Genomic DNA, 20820 nt, shown 5'->3' with positions numbered 1-20820 from the left:
ACAGTAACCACCCCACCACCATTGCCCCAGCGCTATTCCCTGGACTTTAGTGACAGAGCTCAACTCTCCCCCATGGGAGTGAGTGTGGAGGGCTGTGAGTAAGGACACATCACGGCATCTTCACAAAAATGGCTGCCTGGGAAGCAGAATGGCTGGCACTCAGCCAGCAGTTGATTCAGGAGGGATTGCTGCTGACTGCATATATGAGTGGGCAGAGCTGTTAGTGTTGGAACCTTGGGATGCCTTGGGGCTGAAGGTGGCCCTACAGAGCCCCAGGAGGTGGTCACCATGTCCTGAGGTGAAAACCTAGAGGAACCTAAGTCTGCTCTTATGGGTTACCAATGCTGACCCTGAGACTTTGGAAAGTGCTATCTTTTGGAGCCTCCTTGTTGCATATGTCAGGTAGGAACATTCATATGGATTAAATGCACCCATATCAGTGAAGCTATCACCCTGTTTAGTGGCATTAAAAGATCCATTAGTGCATTAACAGGAGCAGTGCTTGTGGTCACACATCCAGGGCCTTCAGGCTGGTGGGTAACTGTGGCCTTGGGGCCAGGCATTTCATTTTAGCTGGGCAGGAGGCACTGCTGCCCTGAGGATTCTGTTCCTGGAACCCAGGGAGTGCTGGCAGTAAGTGGAAGACCCCAGGACCTTCTGGAGTCATAGTCTAGGCCCTGGAGAAGGTGCCAACTCTCTTAACGATGATTCCAGAATCCAATTTTGAGTCTCCTCCATTTCAGCCTGATAGTTTCTCCTTTCAGAGAAGAAACATCTTCCCTTTTGAGCTTGAGGGAACAGCTGATATAACTCCTGAATGGGAACTAGAATGACAGCACTGCTGGAGTCATCTGTCACCCTAACACCTGCTAACAGAAAAGAGCTTGAAGCAGGAAGAATAGTTTTTCAGGAATCTCCTGAAGGTGACTCCCTTAGGGGTGGCCAGCCCACCTACAGGTACACAACCATTTTGCAGGTCTTCTTACCCTTGTTAGAACATTGTACCACTCATTTGGTCTTTGCCATACTCACTGGGCTCCTGTTCTTAGCTGGCCCTGTACTAGGCATTGGATCCAGAAAGGAACAGAAAATTAAAAAATAATGTGGTAAGAAGGTAGAGATGAGGCAAAGACAAGTTCTGGAGCCAAGCCCTGTGGGCAGGGAGGTTGTGACCGGCTCAAGTGATTGAAGGCCAGGTTGTTAGTTTTCCCATCAAGTAATACCTGCTGTGCTCAGTCCCACCTCATCCACCTTTGGAGTACTTGCTCTCAACAGGCTACTCAGAGCCTCCCAAACACTTGGAGATATCTTGCACTTGCAAACTGCTCTACTGCAGGACCTTTTTCCAAATGTTAATCAGGCTGAGAGTGCTCCTAGTTATGCACAGGGAGATAGCAAAGGGCCCAAGATAAGTCCACAATTCACAAACAGCCAGTCCTGTTTGCTGGCTGATAGCAGGCAGGCAGAGGGCAGGCAGAGGGCTTTGGGGCAGGACAACTCTGGACAACCCGCTCTGGTTACAGGAAGGACAGGTATTTGCAATGGAAGGTAGGACTCTCCAGGACGAAGCATTGCTTCCCCTACCCTCAATCCCTTGAGCCTCTGCCCTGCTCCCACCTCATCCCTAGTAGCAGGAGAGGAGAGAGACCCTGACCCATATTTTTGTGATTCCTGGAGCTCTGTGGCAGTCTTCCCTTCTACCACCAGTTGTCCTTGGTACTTTTGGCTCATACTAAAACCATCAGAATAATTTACAGCTTGTCAGGCTTTTTCAGAGTCCTTGAATTGAACATGGAATTGGGTGTGCTTTATAATGGCTGCTTGAGTTAGCTGTGACTCCTTTGTGTTCATTCGTTCAAATAATGGCTGCTGGACAGGACTTTGAGTGGGTCTAGTTGTGAGGCAGGCCAGTTGCAAGCCATAGGCCTCCTTCAGGCTCCAGTTCTGTGTTCCTATAAGAGTACAGGCCCTGTTTGCTCAGCTAGAGACCCTGAGGTGCAAGGAAGCCCCAGCATATCCTCTTCATCCTTGCCAGACCAAGAAGGCTGGTGGCTGCAAAGACAGACAGCTTTTCCCCCACAGATGCTAGATTTTGATGCTGGTAGGGGAAGATGCCTCAGCCTTGGATGGCAGGCACTTTGGTCATGGGACCCCTGGGCCTTACTTGGAAACAGTGGCCAACTTCAGAGGATGGCATTTCAGGCAGGCTCATGTCTGTAGAGGTACTGAAGGCACTATTTGTTTATATCCTGGCCTGGTACCAGTCCTCACCATGCCCTAACCCTGATACTTTTCTATTATTCCTTCCTCGATGGAGTGGCCTGATGCCTGGTATCCCCAACTTCAGGCCCAGGTTAAAGCATTCTCCCCTCTCCTTCCTTCATCTTCACCCATCACCTGTTACTTGCCTGCCTTTCATACAGCAGCTTGCAGAGTGGAGGAGTGAGACAGCAGACTGGTCAGAAAGGCTCTGAGCAGCCCTCTGTGCTGTGAGTAAGCTATGGTGTGAGCTTCCAAAAGGGATCCCAGGGAGGAAGCCTGAGCCCAGGCAGCTCTACTGGTGTCCAGGGTCCTTTCCCTCCTATACTTTACCATGTAGTCTGGCACACTGAAACACCTTTGTTTGTCACCGACTTCCATGTGGCGGGGGCTGTACTTTTTCTTCTTGCTAACTTCTAACAAAGGATCACCTTTACAACTGGAACAAACATGAACTCAAGGAAAATATTTTAGTTCTGTCTGGCTCAGAACACTGAAGGTTAAATTCTGAGAAGTGCTGCCAGGGTGTGAGTGGTAGTGTGGTAGGGAGAATGGTCTGCAAAGGTGTTCATGCACACCTGCTGCCAACTTTGCCTCACTTTGCTTAGATTCTGGCTTTGTGTGGAAGACATGTATGGAGTCACTTTCTGCTCTGATTCATGATGCTGATGTGTTTTCAGCCCTAACTGCCACAGGATGGAATTTTCCATCCTAATATGGAATCTCCCATCCTGATAAAATAAATGCTGCACCATGTTTAAACAGAGACCCTTTGGAGATCACAGGGGCTCTTCTGGTTCTGGTTTCTTTACTTCTCACCTCATTCTTTCCTTAGCAGGACAACAGGACTATGATCTCCTGGTGATTGGTGGGGGATCTGGTGGCTTGGCTTGTGCCAAAGAAGGTATGTATGTCCCTGGAGAGGTGGCATTGTGGACGTGGGCCTCAGTATCCACAAGTAGAGTACAGCTGACCTGCTTGGTCACCCAAGCAACCTCCTAGTTATGCCCTGCTTCCCACCATGGCATAGTGTGGTGTCTGCCACACATGGCAGTCACAGCAGTACTTGAAGTCTGAGCACAGTCTTTACTCAAAGTGGAGGTCCTTGGGCCTCACAGAATCTGACCTCATCCATCCAATTTCAGCAGCTACCCACCCCCACTGCCCTGCCTCCTTACTGTTCTGCACATCCTTTCAGAAGTGCTTATGTCCTTCTTGCCCTGGCAGCTTGATTTGTTGGTCTGTTGTTTGCCCACCAGGTTAGCTGGGGGTCTCATTCATCTCTCTTCAGTCTTTGCTGAGATGGCTATACTTAGAACTGCACACTCCCACTGTATAATCCCTGTCACTAGCTCCTCTTCCTTGTTCTTAGTGCTTTGCCTTCCCAAAGAGACCACAGTTGCCTCTGCAAATCATGTCTGGACCTAGGTCTGGTACTCAGTAGGTACTCAGTAAAGACATGGTGGATGATACATCCAGAGACCTTACCTTTCAGTTCACTGATAATCTAGTAGTGCAGTTCACTGGGACTCATTGAACTGCTATAGGAAACTTGCAGTCTAATTGTTGATCCCTTCCCACCTCCTCTCTTCTTGCTTTTCTTTTCTTTTTTTTTTTTTTTGGTACCGGAGATTAAATTCAGGGACACTGGACTGATAAGCCACATTCCCAGCCCTATTTTGTATTTTATTTAGAGACAGGGTCTCACTGAGTTACTTAGTGCCTTGCTTTTGCTGAGGCTGGCTTTGAATTCACGATCCTCCTGCCTCAGCCTCCAGAGCTGAGCCACTGTGCCCAGCCTAGTTTGCATTTTCTAAAGTTTTATATAGATGGAATCATATATAAAACTTTCACTGACTTCTTTCACTTTGCATCTTTATTTTGAGAATCATCCCTGTTGCTACATGTATGTACAGTTTATTCTTGTTTATTGATGAACAGTATACCACCTGTAGGAATTTGATCACCTGCATATGGTCATTTTTGTTTTTGTTTGTTGGTTTTGGCTATTGCATATGGTGCTGCTGTAAACATTTGTATGTATGTTTCTGGGGATGTATGTTTAAAATTCTCTTGGGTAAATGCCTAAATTTGGACGAATTGAGTCGTGATATATCTCTAATTTAGATATTTTTTTTTTCATTTCTCTCAGCAGTATTTTGCAGTTTTCATTATACAGATCTTTCACATCTTTTGCTGGACTTACCCCTTTTTCATATAACAGTTTTGAAATATGTCACATACCATGTGATTTACTCATTCTGTGTACATTATTCAGTGTTTTTAAAAATATATTTGCAGAATTGTTCAACTAGCACCACAATCAACTTTAGAACATTTTCATCTCCCTACCCTGAAATACTCTGTACCCATTAGTACATTCCCTCTTCTCTTTGCTCCTGGCACCCTCACTCAGCTACTTCCTGTCTCTTTGTGGATTTGCCTGTTTTGGAATGGGATCATACTGGTCTTTTGTCATTGTTCCTTTTACTTAGCATGTTGTCTTCTGTGTTCATCCATGATACAGCTTTTGGTTCCTTCTGTGGTGGTTAATTTACATTGTACATATAGATCATATTTTGTCTATACATTTGTTAGGTGACTGACATTGAGTCATTTAAACCCTCTTTTAGCTATTATGAGCAATGCTGCTGTGAACATCTATATGTTGGTTTCTTTTTTAAAATTTTTTTTAGTTGTAGATAGACACAATATCTTTTTATTTATTTGTATGTGGTGCTGAGAATCGAACCCAGTGCCTCACACGTGGAAGGCAAGCATTCTACCACTGAGCTAGAGCCCCAGCCCCTATATGTAAGTTTTTGTGTGGACATATGTTTCTGTTTCTCTTTGGTATTTACCTAGGAGTGGAGTCATAATAGTAACATCTGGGTCATAAGGAAACTCTATGTTTAATCTTTTGAGGAATTGTCAGTCTTCCAAAGTGACTGGCATCATTTACAATGCCATCATCAATGTACCAGGTTCCACCTTCTCCATATCCTCACTAATTCTTTGTTATCTGTCATCTTAAGTAGGTATGAATGGTATTTCATTGTGGTTGATTTACATTTCTCTAATAATTAGCATTGTTGAGCATCTTTTCTTGTGCTTATTAGAAATTTTTTTGAGGAATGTCTATTCAAAATCTTTGCCTATTTTTTAAAATGAATTGTTCCCCCCCCTCACATACACACACACACACAATACATATGTTCATATCTCCAAGTTTTTCTTCTATGTCTGGATCTGTAGACTCCAGATGTAACCAAGAAAATTTTTGATAACTTGCCTTTATTTATTTGGGGGTTGTAGATGGACACAATACCTTTATTTTATTTATTCATTTTTATGCATTGCTGAGGTTCGAACCCACTGCCTCACACATGCTAGGCAAGTGCTCTCCCATTGAGCTACACCCTCAGCCCTGATTACTTGCCTTTTTAATTATGGCTGTGAATACTCTTACAGGTTCAAGTTTTTATACATTCAAAACCATTTCTGGTATCTTTTGAGTTTATCTAAGCCATTAATTTGACTAATGAGTCCTACTTTCAAAGCATTTCTAACTGTTCTCCAGAATTTAAGAGTTAGCCTATGTTTCTTAGAAATTCTGAAAACACAGAACAAACAGGAACCAAACTAAGGGGTCTGAGTTATAGCGAGGAATGAAGCAAGAAGGAACACTTCCTTAATATAGAAGGCCCTAGGTTCAATCCTCAACACTGCAAAAGTTTGATAAGTAAGATAATAAGAGAAAAATCTTACATACTTACCCATGTATTTCCCATTTCCAGTGTTCTTCATTTCTTTGTGTAGAGACATTTTTTACCTATTATCATTTTTCTTCTACCCCCTTTTTTTTTTCTCAATACTAGAGCTTGAACCCAGGGGCACTACCACTGAGTTATATCCCCAGCTGTTTTAATAAGTTTATTTATTTTTATTTTGAGACAAGATCTTGCTAAGTTGCCAAGGCTGGCCTCAAATTGCAATCCTCCTACTGTAGCATCCTGGGTAGCTGGTATTACTGGTGTCTACCACCAAGCCCTTCACTTTTCTTCTACCTTGAAGATGTTCTTAAACAATTCTCACAACATGGTTCTAGTGGTAATAGGTTCTTTTAGCTTTTTTTTTTTTTTTTTTTCCCCAGTACAGGGAATTGAACCCAGGGCCTTGCACATGCTAAGCAAGTGTTCTACCAGTGAGGTACATTTCCAGTCCTTTTTATTTTTATTTTGAAACAGGGCCTCACTAAGTTGCTGAGACTAACCTCAACTTGATCTTGCCTCAGCCTCCCAAGTGGCTGGGATTATAGATGTGTCCCATTACCACTCCCAGTTTGCCTTTAATTTTTAAAAGACATTTTCTTGGGGAATAGAATTCAAGTAGACAGTTTTTTTCTTTAGTATTTTAAAGATTTTGCCCCTTTCTCTTTTCACTTGTACTATTTCCAATGAGAAATTATAACAAAGTCTCTTTGAAATTAAAAGCCCCAAAGTACTTTTTGCTTCCCAACTTCCTGGTGACTGATTTTCTGCATCCAGAGTTTCTTCATGCTAAGAATGTAAACTGGAGAAACTACCCTCTGCCCTGGAGCTGTCACCAAGGAAACTAAAATTGTAACAAAGTTCTTGTTAGCACAACCTAGCTAAATCTACATGTGTATATTTTCTGGTTTACGATTTTATAAATTGTAATTGCTTCTATGGGACCACTTCTATAAGACCAGCAGAGACAGATTCGTTGCTTTTCCTCATTTTAACCTAACTGCAATTAAATTCATTTTTCCTTTTATTTCTTAGTTGTGCAGGCACCCAATTCCAGTCAGTTGGAATCTTGGCAGGTTCTCTGGCTTGGTTTCTGGTGACAATTTGTGCTGCCATCTTTATCTTTGTTGCTCATTAGTATATCTTTTTTTTCTCTGACTGCTTTTTGAATTTTCTTTCTTCATTGTTTTTGAGCAATGTTGTTTGTTGTTATTGTTGCTTTATTTGTGGTACTGGGTACTGAATCCAGAGCCTTGTGCATGCTAGGCAAGCACTATCACTAAATTTTGGTGTACCTTGATTAGTTTTCTTATTGTTTTTTTTTTTTTTTTTCCTAGAGTTTGTTGAGCTTTTTGGGTCTATGGGTTTATAGTTTTCATTAAGCTGTGAAATTTTATAATCATTTTCTCAAATATTTTTTCCATCCCCACCCCCTCACTGTTGGAGATTTTAATTACATGTATATTAGGCTGCTTTTCATTAAAACAAACAAATAAAAAATTTCTTATTATCTCTGTGTTTTATTTTGTAAATTTCTATTCTTGTTTTCAAATTCACTAATAATAGATTTTGCAGTGTCTAAATCTGTCATTAATACCATTCATTGTATTTTTCATCTTTTATATTATAGTTTTTATCTCTATAAATTAACTTAGGTCCTTGTATCTTCCATGTTCCTCCTTAATTGTTTTGAACATATGGAATAGTTATGAGTGTCTTACTGGTCCTTTGACATTTAAATCAGTTCTTGGTTTCCATTGACTATTTCCATCTTTATGTGTTGTGTGTATTTTCTTGCTTCTTTGTTTGCCTAGTAATTTTTGGTTGAATGCCAAACATTTTGAATTCACCTTGTTGGGTTCTGGACATTTTCGTATTTCTAGAAATATTATTAAGGTTCATTCTGGATGTAGGTAACTTATTAAGAAAGGGTTTGATCCTTCTGCCTAGTATTTGTTAGGTGAGGACTAATTATTCTCAACTCCTGAAGCATGACCTTCCTTAGAACTTATGCATAGTCCCAGGAATTGTATATATATTTTTTTATCTGTCTTCTGGGAATGGGCACTATTTCCTGCCCTGTGCAAGTGCTGTCTGCTCTAATCCTTTTGGTAGTTCAGACTCAGATAGTTTCCTCAAGTGCATGTGCTGATCTGGCTCTTCCCTCTCTTTCTGTCCCATGAACTCTGGACACCTCAGAATCTCAGCCCCTCCTCTCTTTCACTGGGTCTGCCTTACCTGCAATGTTGGATCCAGGAAACTCTATAGTCAATTTCACCTTGTTCACGTCTTGAATCTCGGATCCTTTGTTGCCTAATGTCCAGTGTCTTAATAATTTATTGTTTCATATATTTTGTCTGAATTTTTGGTTGTTTCAGGTGGAAGGCTAAATTTGGCCACTGTTGCTCCATCATGGTCAGACTTGAGAGTTTGACATTGATATTTTAATGATTCCCATCAGCCCAAGCTTTTAACTTAAGTGTGGGAATCTTATTTTTTGGACAAGTTTTGGCTAAATTGCCCAGGATGACCTTAAACTTGGCAACCCTCTTGCCAAATGCCCCTGTACCCAGCTGGATTATCATCATTAATCACTTGAGGAAAGTAGATTTTTAAGATGAACTCTTCTGCCAGGTGTGGTAGCACACACTGTAAACCCATCTACTCAGGAGGCTAAGGCAGGAGAATCACAAGTTTGAGGCCACTCTGGGCTATTTGGTGAGACCCTATCTCAAAATAAACTTTTTAAAAGAGATTATGATTTGCCAGACATGGTGATGCACACCTGTAATCCCAGCAGCTTGGGAGGCTGAGACAGGAGGATCCCAAATTCAAAGCCAGCCTCAGCAACTTAGGTCCCAAGCAACTCAGCAAGACCCTATCTCTAAATAAAATATAAAAAAGGACTGGGTAGGGGGCTGGGATTGTGGCTCAGCAGTAGAGCACTCGTCTAGCACATGCGAGGCCCTGGGTTCGATCCTCAGTACCACATTAAAAAAAAAAAAAAAGGACTGGGGATGTGGCTCAGTGGTTAAGCACCCTGGGTTGAATCCCTGCACACACACACACACACAAAAAAAAAAAGTTGGGGGGAGCTGGGTAATATACTTTCGTGATAGAGCACTTGCCTGTCATGTGTAAGCCCTGGGTTCAATCCCATGTACTGCAAGGGAAAAAAAAAAAAAAAAAGAACCTTCTAAAACTTTGTTCTCTAGTCTTGCTTTCTAATAGCTATGAATTTTTGTGTTCTTTTATGTTTTGAATACTTCTGGGTTCATGAAATTTAAGCCCCGCATGCCCTCAGAGATAGTCAAATCCAGGGCCCAGGGTTTACCAATGTACTTCCCAAGGTAAATCAAAGGGATGCCTGGCAATTAATTAACTCTACTAATGGTTCAAGAGTTGGCCTCAAAACCTGAGGATTGAGGCCCTCAACCCTCTGCTAATGACTGGGAGGTCAACTGGTAGCTACATGGCAGGGAATCTGTTTAGACTCTAGGTCTCCCCTTCTTCTCTGGGAGATGATCAACCTTGGACTTAATGTTTCACTTCTAAACTTTGATGTTTTTCAACCTGAGAGGGAGGCAAGTAAATGCCCTGATGAGGCCAGGTCATGTTCATTCTCACTATTTGGAAAAGAGGTGAGCCAGTGAGAAGAGTCTGGGCTTCCCAGAACAGATAGAGATTAGGGGTCCTCTCCCAGGGAGGTGGGTTGTTCCTGGGATACTCCCTATGTAATTGAGGTGTGCACTGAATTTATTCCAAACATATGGTCCTGAAACTAATAGGAGCAAGAGCCAAGTGGGGATTGGTCCCAATGTCATCTTGGAAGGGGATGTGAAGGCTGCAGTATGAGAAGAGGCCTAAGGGCTCCCTCCTTTGAGCAACATAGCTTATTGGACAGTGGGAAGGTCAGGAAGTTGGTGCAAAGCTAGTAGGCAGTGTGGCCTTATGGGCCAGAATACCAGGGTAGATGGGACAGAGTCACTAACATTATCAGCTTGGCCACCATGAGGGCAGAAGCTAGCCCAGGCCCTTCCCCACCTTCTTTTCAGTTTTATGGGCCCCTGGTAGCCCCTGTTCCCCAGCCCCTGGCCACCTTTCCTGCTGTGCTTATCTTCAGTTCTTTTGTCATTCTAGCTGCTCAACTGGGAAGGAAGGTGGCTGTAGTCGACTATGTGGAGCCCTCTCCCCAAGGTAGGCAGTCCCTGATAGGAACCTTGTGTCCTAGGGAAGGGTTTGGGAGATGGAACCTAGTTCATATATAGAAGGTGACTGATACAAAATCATTTGTCCCCCTCTGTTCATTGTCTCTGGAGAGTGTCCTATTTCAGATGTAAACTGTCTTTATTTTAAAAATTCTTTATCCTCATGTTTAAAATGGTGCTGAACACAGTTACAGAGAGAACATTCCTATGGTATGGCTCACCTGGGCCATGTTTGAATTACAGAACAATGGCCACTTAAAGGGATTCTAAACCACCATAGAGCAGAAGTCCTCCTGTGCGTCTCTGTATATGAATTCAAATGTGATTTTCCCAGGGCTGGGAATATGGCCAATGAAAATAGTGAAAGAGTACTTGCCTAACATGTGAAAGGCTCTGGGTTTGATTCTTGGCACTACAAAAAAAAAAAAAAAAAAAGTGCACTTCCCAATGTTGCAGGCACCAAGTGGGGCCTTGGCGGCACCTGTGTGAATGTGGGCTGCATCCCCAAGAAGCTGATGCATCAGGCGGCACTGCTTGGGGGCATGATCCAGGATGCCCACCACTATGGCTGGGAGGTGGCTCAACCCATCCGGCATGACTGGTGAGGAGCTCATTATGGGAAGTTCCCAGTTCTTTTCTGCTACTCTTAAGTAGAGGAAGAGATTTATTCCCTACTAACTCTCACTGGGAGCAGCTATAGGACAGGAGCTTTCAACTAGGGGTAGCTCTGAACCTGAATCCCCAGATATTTGGCAATCTCTGGAGACACTTTTGGTTTTCCCTGGGTCGGGGAAGGGTTTGCTTCATTTCCTGAGTAAAACCCAGGGATGCTGCTAAATGTCCTACAGTGCATGGAATAGGCCTACCAAGAATGATCCAGCCCCAAAGGCCAATGTGGGGACATAAAGCCTCTTCGGTTTAGTTCTTTTGGGAAGAAGATTGATGGAGGCAGTAGGACATGGTTCTGCTCAGAGCTCACATACAGGTGACTGAGACAGGATGTTGCCTGCCAGGTATGACGTCCTGGATGCAGAACCACTACATTTGAATGATTGTGGGCCAAAGCCTCTGTTTCCTGATTTCAAAGATTCATAGCCCCAAACTCTGGTGAGAGGTCATGATGCCCATGAGGAAGAACATCACATTGTACTCCTTTAGACACACTTCCACTTCTTAATATTTAGATAAATGTACTATTTGCATCTAGTCTGTTTGAGATGCCATAGTTAACACTTCTATTGTGGTTTTTACATTTTGTTTTCTGTTTCAAAGGAGGAAAATGGCAGAAGCTGTGCAAAACCATGTGAAGTCCCTGAACTGGGGGCACCGTGTCCAACTGCAGGACAGGTACTGAGACTTCCACAGTCCTTAGTGGCTATGTAGTGAGGCCCTCAGTGGGAAAACTCCCCTCCTGGCCTTCCCAAATTCTATTCATACCTGGACAAGCTCTTTCTGATTGTGCAGAGTAAACCCTGGTAGGCTCTAAATGCACAGCCAAGATAGGACAAGGGGTCCATTCTCCTGGGTGGGAACACAGACAAGGGGTGGACAGAGCAATTGCTGTGGGAAGTGGGGGATGCCCTCGAGGCCCAGAACTGAGTAGAACCCAGGGACAATGAAGAGTTAAAGAGGGACATATATCCAAATAGCCAGAGCCTGATGAGAAAAGAGGTCATTCAGGGACAGGGAGGCCTCAGGCCTGAGGTCTTCCTGGGACTCCACAATGGGCAGCTTCCCACTCAAGCCAGGGAAGCTGAACCAAGGAAGCTGGCCCCCTTGTCCACTGCCTGGACTTCACCAGCCAGTTACCCTACCAGAAAACTAAGCCACCTTTTGTTACAGTTTTTTGTGTCTTGTCTTTCATATGGAGCTCCATATTCCCAAGTTTGGTTTTCTGAAGGTAGTAGGCTCTGCCATCCTTCTTCTGGCCCCAGGCAGCTCCCAGGCAGGTGCAAAGCAGGCCCAATTCACAGCCACCCCTAAAGGGAGAATAGCAGGGACCTGGGTTGTTTCAGTTTTTCATTATTATGAATAATGCTATGTTCCTCTGTATCACACAGCTGTTTCCTATTGTCATGATAAGTGAAGGGCATGTGTACAGGAGCTTCCTATAGCTCAGATAGCCCAGAAAGGCACAGAGCTTGGAGGTGGAGATAATGCACAATGAGGAGGCAAACCCATCTCCAAACTATTAAGAACTTCTGAGATAGCATGGTCTTTATAATTAGTGTGGGTCATTTCTTTTTTTCTTTTTTCTTTTTTCAGTTGTAGTGGGGATTGAACCCAGGGGCACTCTACCACTGAGCTACACTCCTAATCATTTTTCTTTTTTAATTTATTTTTATTTCATTGATTGATTGATTGTGGTATTGGGGATTGAACCCAGGGCCTTGTGCATGTGAGGCAAGCACTCTACCAACTGAGCTATATCCCTAGCCCCTTATTTTTTTTATTTTGATACAGGATTTCACTAAGTCGCCCAGGCTAGTCTCGAACTCACAATCCTTCTGCCTCAGCCTCCTGGATACTGGGATTACAGATGTGTACACTGCCCCTAGCTGCATGGATCATTTCTGCATATTATGTACCTGACCACTGCTGGGCCCCACCAACTACATTAAGCCCCTCCTTCAGGCAACACCAAGTCCTAAAGGCAGAGAGGGTGGCACCTACATGATAGGCACCTTAGTTTCTTGTTGGTACATGCCTAGGCTTAAGGCCTGGCCCTTGTCATTGCCTACCAGGGCTTGAACATGGGTTTCCAGGACAGTTCTGAGTTGACTTTTGTCCCTGCCTTGACACCTATGGTCACCATGTACCAGGGAAGCATAGAGAATTGGCAAGATGCCCTTCATACCCTCATGTTTCCCAGCATGGTATTCTGCTCATGTTCATACAAGCACCTTAGCATAGGTACCAGATCCTGGGCTGGACCTTGCCTTTTTTGCTTTTTTTTTTTTTTTTAGTTTTTTGTTTGTTTGTTTGTTTTATTTTTTGCAGTATTGGGAAGGATCCTGGGGCCTTATACATGCTAGACAAGTTCTCTATCTCTGAGGTATATTCTCAGTTCCAAAGCTTATCTTTTAGCAGTCTATATGATGATATCCATTCTAATCTGATCACTGAATTTTAATTTGCAGAGGAAATGTTGAAAATCCTTATTTTTGTTTTTGCAGAAAAGTCAAGTACTTTAACATCAAAGCCAGCTTCATCAATAAGCACACTGTTTGTGGCATCGCAAAAAGTGGGAAAGAGGTAAATGCTCACCTTGCCCCTCATGATTCTCTCCAGGCATTCTGAGGACCTGGGGTCCAGTCTTGTTCAGCTTAAGTGTTGTTCTAGTAATAAGCACTGCTGGAATTAAACTAACGACTTCCTTTGAGGTCACACTTCTTCAAAATGATTAAATAGGGCTGGGAGTTTAGCTCTGTGATAGAGTGCTTGCCTAGCATGCGTCAGATCCTGGGTTCCAACCCTAGCTCTGCCCAAAAAAAAAAAAAAAATATTTAACAGTTTGTGCATGGGATGCACATCATGTCAAGCTGCCCAGCTATTCAGGGTGATGGGCTGACAGGGAGCATGATTACAACCTCTTTGCAGAATTTTGTAGTGATTTGAGGAGATAAGATGCCTGCTGGGTACTTGTAAATTGTGAAGTGCTTGGAGTTGGAGTATCACCCTGTCCCTTCCACCTGTAACCTCCTGTTGTCTCCTGTCTGAAAGACTTTTGACAGATCCCTGCTCTGTATGACTCTGAGCTACTGGTAGGGGGCTATAGTGAAGGGTACTGTTGTCCTGCCGTACCAGCAGGCATTTGAGCCTTTTGTTGGGTGATCATAGTATACAGTTTGATCTGCAGCTTTCTTGGTTTATTCTCAGACTCTGCTTTCAGCTGACCACATCGTCATTGCTACTGGAGGACGGCCGAGGTACCCCACACATGTGAGTGTCCCCAAAACCCAGCTTCCCCTGCACCCCTGAGCAAATTAATGGTCCATAGAATTACATGCTTCCCACATCAAAGCTTTCACCCCTTTGTTTCTTCTATACATCTTTATTTCCTTTTCAGTTCTCTCTCGAATCCATTCTGCTGAAACTGGAGGTCTCCAGAGATCTCTTCTATTGCTGAATCCTCAGAATTATTCTTATTGCACTCTTTAGTTAGATCCTGGGTATCACTGAGCCTGTTTTCCTTTCATACTAGTGTTCCTTCTCCTCTTCCATTTTCTCCCCTCCTCCTCCTTTTCTTCTTCCTCCTCCTCATTCTTTTCTCCTCCCTCTCCCCTCCCTTTCTTTCTCTTCCTCTCTTCTTCCCTCCCTCCCTCTCTATTTTTAAGTGATAGAGTCTCACTGTTTTGCTCAGGCTGGCCCTGAACTACTCTGCTCAAGTGACCCTCCTCTTCAGTTTCTTTATAGCTGGGACTGCAGGTTCATGACAACACATCCAGCCCTAGTGACCTTTCTTCTAAGTCTTCATTGTTGACTCTTCCTTTTCTCTTTAACCTCAGAATGTTGGAGCATGGAAAATTTAAGCCTTTTTTATCTTTCTTCTCCTCCCCCACTTTTAAAAAATTTGAAATAAATTCAAATATCCTAAATTCACCCTTTTATAAATACAATTCAATGGCTTTTAGTACATTCATAGAGTTGCACAACCATCAGTCACCAACTTCCATCTTCAGAACTTTTTAATCATCCCAAACAAAGTCTCTGCACCCATTAAACAACAGTTCTCCGTCCTTTTCTCCCCCAGCCCCTGATGGCCACCATTCTCCTTTCTGTCTCTATGAGTTTGAGTATTCTAGATACACAAAAAAGTGGGTTCACACAGTTTGTCTTTTTGTGACTGGCTTATTTCAAAGGCTCATCCATGTTGTTGTAGTATGTGCCAGAATTTCCTTTATTTTTTAAGCCTGAATGATACTCCAGTGTATGTGTAGATCACATTTTATTTATCTACTTGTCCACAATGAATATCTCAGTGGTTTGCTGTTTTTTAACTATTATGAACTGTGCTGCTGTGGCTATCTGTGTAAAAGTTTTCTGGGGGATTTGGTTTTTATTTCTCTTGTGAATTTACTTAGGAAAGGAATTCAGATCATATGGTCACTGTAACCTTTTGAGGAACTACCAGATGGTTTTTCAAAGTGGCTATACCATTTAGCAGTGTACAAAGCGGTGTACATTCCCTCCAGCAATGAACAAAGGCCACAATTTCTAGTTTCTTTACATATCTTATAATTTTTTGTGATAAGTTGAACTTTTCAAATAATGTGAGTTATTGTGATAATGCTGGAAATCAGATTCTCCTTCCTCTCTAGAATTTTTCTGTTGTTTTGCTGTTTGGTGACTTATTTGAACTAATTTTATAAAGTATTTGTTCTTTGTTATATGTGGCTACTGAAGTCTGCTTGCTCAGTGAAAGACTTAAGTAGAGAGTTCCTTAAACATCTGGAACCATGAAACCTCCCAGTCTTTGTTGAGGACTATGTCCATTTTCAGGGTGCTGTCAACACTCAGTTGGACAGTAAATAACTCTATTTTGCTTCCTGCTTGTGCAGAGATTAAGGTTAGCCCAAGATGAGAGCCCTTAGTCTTTCCTGATGTGTGCACAACCCAATGCATTTGCCTGGCCTTCTAGATACCCAGAGATATTGTGGAGCTTTTCAGAGCACCTGTGAATATTCATTCCTCAATTTTTCTTTTTCAACTTCTTGGTTCACCTGTTGTTTGCCTTACCTGTTATCCATCACCTCAGGAAGCCATGAAGATAAAATGTTGGCCAGATGCCCAGGGAGAGGCTTTTAGCACTGGCCATACTGGAGTAAAGTTACGACCTACCAGCCAGCTCAAATGCTAGTGTTCTTTGGGAAAGAGGCTTTGCAAGGCACCCAGCTCTGTCTTGCTATCTCTGGTGCTGTCATTTTTTAAGACTGGGAGACAGGACTAGGGTAAGTTAAACTCTCCTCATAGAGATGCTGTTCTTATTGACTTCCCTCTGTTTCTCTTGATTCAGTATTCCCTGTGTTGCTGTGAGTTCTTAGTTGATTTTTCAGAGCTCTGAAAAGGTGAATCTGGCCAGACCCAATGGTGAATGCCTGTAATCCAAGTGACTTGGGAGGCTGAGGCAGGGGGATCACAAGTTCAAAGCCAAACTCAGCAACTTAGTAAGGCTTGAAGCAACTTAGCAAGACCCTGTCTCAAAATAAAAAATAAATGCTTGACATGGTGGTACACACCTGTAATCTCAGTGGCTCAGGAGACTGAGGCAGGAAGATGGAAAGTTCAAAGTGAGTTCAAAGCCTCAGCAACTTAGCAAGGTCATGAGAAACTTGGTGAGACTTTGTGTCAATATAAAATACAGAAAGGGCTGGGGATGCAGCTCAGTATTAAGTGCCCCTGGTTCAAGCCTCAGTACCAAAAATAAATAAAAATAAAAAGGGCTGGGGATGTGGCTCAGTTCCTCAGGATCTCAGTCTCAGATCCACATTGAGCACCCCTGGGTTCAATCCCCTTTACAAAAAAAAAAAAAAAAAATTGAATCTGAACTTTCTTGCCGGTTTTTTCTCTGCTTTCACAGAGGGTTGGATTTTGGGAGGTCCTATTCTGCTGACATCATCTCCTGGCCCAGTCTTCTGGGATGAGGGGGCTTTTCTGTCCTCCTGGAGGGCAGAGTTGAGGAAGGGGCCACAGAGTGAGCTTGGGTGGGGATATGGAGGAGCTGCTACAGGGAAAGTAAGAAGCAGGAACAGGAATTTGGCTAAGGCTACATCCTCACAAGTCTCTCAGGGACCTAGATGTTACCAGCCCTCAACATGTTAGCTGCAAAAAAGCTCATGAAGCCCACAGGTCTCATGGTCCTGGAAGCCACACCAGCCTCTGATTAGACCCAGGTGGAGCTTGGATGGAGGAAGAACAAAGGGTTCCTTTTTAGATGGGAACAGAAACGTGTGAACATCTAAACCCTCAACTTCTACTTCTGTTCTGTGCTTGCCCTAAAAAATGGGGAAGAAAAGAGACCAGAGTAATATGAGTTCCCCCAGTCCTCAGAGGGCCATGGGACCTCTGTCTGGCAAGTCAAAAAGAGCAATCTCTAAGGTGGCACTGGCTGCTTGTGCACAGAGGTGGCCCTTAGGCAGACTGCTTGGCTCCATAGATGACACAGTGCCATCGTTCAAGTTTGATTCAGTGGACAGGATTGAAGTGACCCCATCAGCCAGGAGTAAGGCTCTGGTGGTTGTAAGTCCCCAGGGCCATAGTCACCTCAGCTCCTTAAGGGTGCTGAGCAGAGCTGTATATGCCCCCATGCTTCAGTGCCCTATGGACATTCCTTGGTCTGCTCCACCCTGCTGTACTGCTGGTGTCTCTGCTTTCCCACAGGAAACTGGAGCTACAGTTCCCAGGTCCTGGAGAAGGCAGCTCAGTGGCTGATCCACTCTCTCCACTGCCCACTGCTATCCCTGGTGTGCATTCCTTGAGTGCATGCCAAAACTTGCTTCTGTTTAAGTCCCTTTGATTTTCAGACCTTTTGTTTTTCCTTGTGCAAACTGGAGAAATTCATGACTTTATTTTATTTTGGCCAGTTGGAATTGTAAACTGTTTGAAATCTATTTCCTCTCCACCAGCACATCTTAACTTTCATAAGGCCAAGAGGATGCATGACCTTGGGACTCCCCCACCTGCTTAGCTGCCCCATATCAAAGGATCTATATCATTCCTGGGCACAGAACTCATCCTAAATGGTCTCAGAGGGATTTCTGGTGTGTCTAGCCTGCAATCTCGTGTCCTCAGAACCATCAACTCCCCATGTCCTACCTGTTCTCAGCCCGTGATGCTTATCCTCTTCTTCTGTCCTACTCTGGTGCCTGGCCCCTGTCACTGGGACATTGCAGAGCTCTCCTGATCTCTGATTTTCTTTCTTTCCTTCCTACTTTTGAGCCCAAGGCCTTGAGCGTGCCAGGCAAATACTCCACCACTGAGCTAAAACCCCAATCTCTGATTTTCCAACCTCTTTACCCACTTCTCTCTCATACTGGACCCCCAGACCTGAGCATTACTCCCTTGGTCTGCATGCCCCCATCTCCTCCCTTACTGAGTACCCAGACAGAGTCATGGGAGGACCAGCTCTCTGTCTGTGTGGCCCCTACAGCTGCCATGCTTTTCTAAGGCCCCATGCTCTTATCTGCATCAAGGTCAAGTGGAAAATTTCAGAGAGCAGAAAGAGCCACCCAGGCAGACACACACTGAATTTGATATATAGACAGGTCACTTTCTATCCCCAGAGAGGTTACAACCTGAAGACAACTTCCATTGTTCAAGTTTGAAGAGAAACCTTCTCCACGTGTGGGCTGGGTGTGATTCTGGTTGTTTCTTCAAAAGAAGCATTCTCTTTGAGGAGGTTCTTGGGACAGACCAAATGGCATTCCTGTCATATTGATCTTCTTTTCTTTGATAGATTGAAGGTGCCTTGGAATATGGAATTACAAGTGATGACATCTTCTGGCTGAAGGAATCCCCTGGAAAAACGTAAGGTCTAGCATGCCCAGGATGAGAATCCTCTTTTTGCTCGCTAGCATCAGTGTCTGTTAGAGTCCATGGCACTGTTCACTTCTCAGTCCATTCTTTCCAGTTTTTCTAGAAGAATGAAGAAAGAGGGGCTGGGGATGTAGCTCAAGTGGTAGCGCGCTCACCTAGCATGTGTGAGGCACTGGGTTCGATTCTCAGCATTACATAAAAATAAAATATTGTGTCCACCTAAAACTAAAAAATAAATATTAAAAAAGAATGAAAAAAAGAAAGACTTTCATGTGTGCCTCTCTGCACGGCTGTTGATGCTGTGTGCTATGACTGTTTTAGAAGTTATAGCACAAATGTCACATAAAGTGAGTCAGCCATTTATTATCTAGGTCAGTAGTTGTTCAGCATGGTTCCCCGGAACCCTAGAGTTCCTTAGGGACATCAGGGAGGGCCTCAATCAAATGTCCTCAGTATCATTTGCTTGAAATCTAGAAAAAGATCCAAAAGCCTCAGAAGTTACATCCCAGTTGATACCAGCAGCATGCAGTTGGCACACATGCATTAAGTACGTCCACATGCTCACAGTGCAACTGGTCCAGGGGTCCCAGGTCCAGGCAGCTTCTGATGGCTGCAAGTGTGACTTCCAGCTTGCAGGGACCAGAGGAACCACCAGAGGGCAGCAGAGGCTTGTTTAATAGCAGTGTTTGGCCATAAGGAAATCCTGGTAGAAAAGTCCCAGAGATGGGCAGTGTGTGTGTGTGTGTGTGTGTGTGTGTGTGTGTGTGAGTGAGAGAGAGAGAGAGAGAGAGAGAATGCAGATGTGTATGTGTGTGTGTGTGTTGAAATGTATTTGTGGGGAGTGTCTGTGTGTGTCACATGCTCTACTTGCCTTCAGTAATTCACACTAAATGAGGTGGCATCTTTGGGATCAGGTCTGGAGTCTCTTAAATGGTTGTGGTATTGTTTCTTTGACCTTTCTATCATGAATGAATATCTCAGTAGTTTATCTTTCTTACCTTGTATCATAAATATTACTTATTCATTTTTTCAATTATTAAAATGATGAAAAATACACATAAAATTTACCATTTTGCTGGTGGCATGTGCCTGTAATCCCAGCTAGGCTGGAGGATCACAAGTTTGAGATCAGCCTCTTTAACTTAGAGAGGAGGCCAGCCTCCTTAACTTAGAGAGACCTTATCTCTAAATAAAATTTAAAAAGGACTGAGACCAGCTGGGGATATAGCTCAGTGGTAAGGCACTTGCCTAACATATGTGAAACCTTGGGTTCAATCCCGAGCACTGCAAAAAAAAAAAACAGTGGGGGGTTGCTGGGGGCGATATAAGACAGTGGTAGAGTGCCCCTGAGTTAAATCTCTAGTATCATAAATTTTTATCATTTAGACCTTTTATTTATTTTTTAAATATATATATATATATATATATATTTATATTTATATATTTATATTTTAGTGGTAGTTGGGCACAATACCGTATTTTATTTTTTTTATTTTTAAATGGTTCTGAGGATCGAACCCAGGACCTCACATGTGCAAGGCAAGCACTCTACCGCTGAGCCACAACCCCAGCCCCATCATTTTGACCTTTTAAAGTCTACAGTTCAGTGATGTCAAATACACTAATAATTGTTGGGTAACTATTACCATCATCCATTTCCAGAACTCTTCATTTTTGCAAGTTGAAACTCTGCAGTACACCTCATCCCCACACCCCAGCCTCTGGAACCACCATTCTATTTTCCATTTCTATGAATTTGACAATTCTCACTACCTCCTGTAAGTGAACATACACAGTATTTTTCCTTTTATGACTGGCTTATTTTGCTGAACATCATGTCTTCTAGCTTTCTGCATATTGGAGAATGCATCAGAATTTCTTTTCTTCTTAAAATTGAATAATATTGCATTGTATATATCACATTTCATTTGTACATTCATCCAGTATGTGCTTGGGCTCTCCCACCTCTTGGTTTTTATGAATAATAGTGCCTTGAATATGGGTATACACATATCTATTTGAGTCCCTGCTTTTGATTCTTTTGGATA

At 43.3% G+C, this 20820-nt stretch overlaps 1 protein-coding gene across 16 annotated transcripts in view; it reads left to right on the top strand.

Annotated features, from left to right (window-relative positions):
• The window catches only part of Txnrd2 (thioredoxin reductase 2), a 124822-nt gene that overhangs the window by 1568 nt on the left and 102434 nt on the right, over window positions 1-20820 (top strand). For 14 of the 16 annotated variants that reach the window (XR_001505104.2, XR_001505105.2, XR_001505103.2 and 11 more), the window contains exons 2-8: window positions 3095-3163; window positions 10170-10226; window positions 10694-10838; window positions 11510-11584; window positions 13414-13492; window positions 14117-14179; window positions 18693-18763. Coding sequence is in view for 13 of the 16 variants with exons in the window: in XM_048785156.1 (XP_048641113.1) it covers window positions 3095-3163; window positions 10170-10226; window positions 10694-10838; window positions 11510-11584; window positions 13414-13492; window positions 14117-14179; window positions 18693-18763 (559 nt within the window). In the remaining 3 variants the exon portion in view is untranslated. The remainder of the gene's footprint in view (window positions 1-3094; window positions 3164-10169; window positions 10227-10693; window positions 10839-11509; window positions 11585-13413; window positions 13493-14116; window positions 14180-18692; window positions 18764-20820) is intronic. The other 2 variants (XM_048785154.1, XM_015500429.2) reach the window with 1 other exon arrangement.

Source organism: Marmota marmota, unplaced genomic scaffold (assembly GCF_001458135.2).
Source record: "Marmota marmota marmota unplaced genomic scaffold, marMar, whole genome shotgun sequence".
NCBI lineage: Eukaryota > Metazoa > Chordata > Mammalia > Rodentia > Sciuridae > Marmota > Marmota marmota.
Note: the sequence above shows the minus strand (reverse complement) of the source record. Positions and strands in the feature narration are given on the sequence as shown.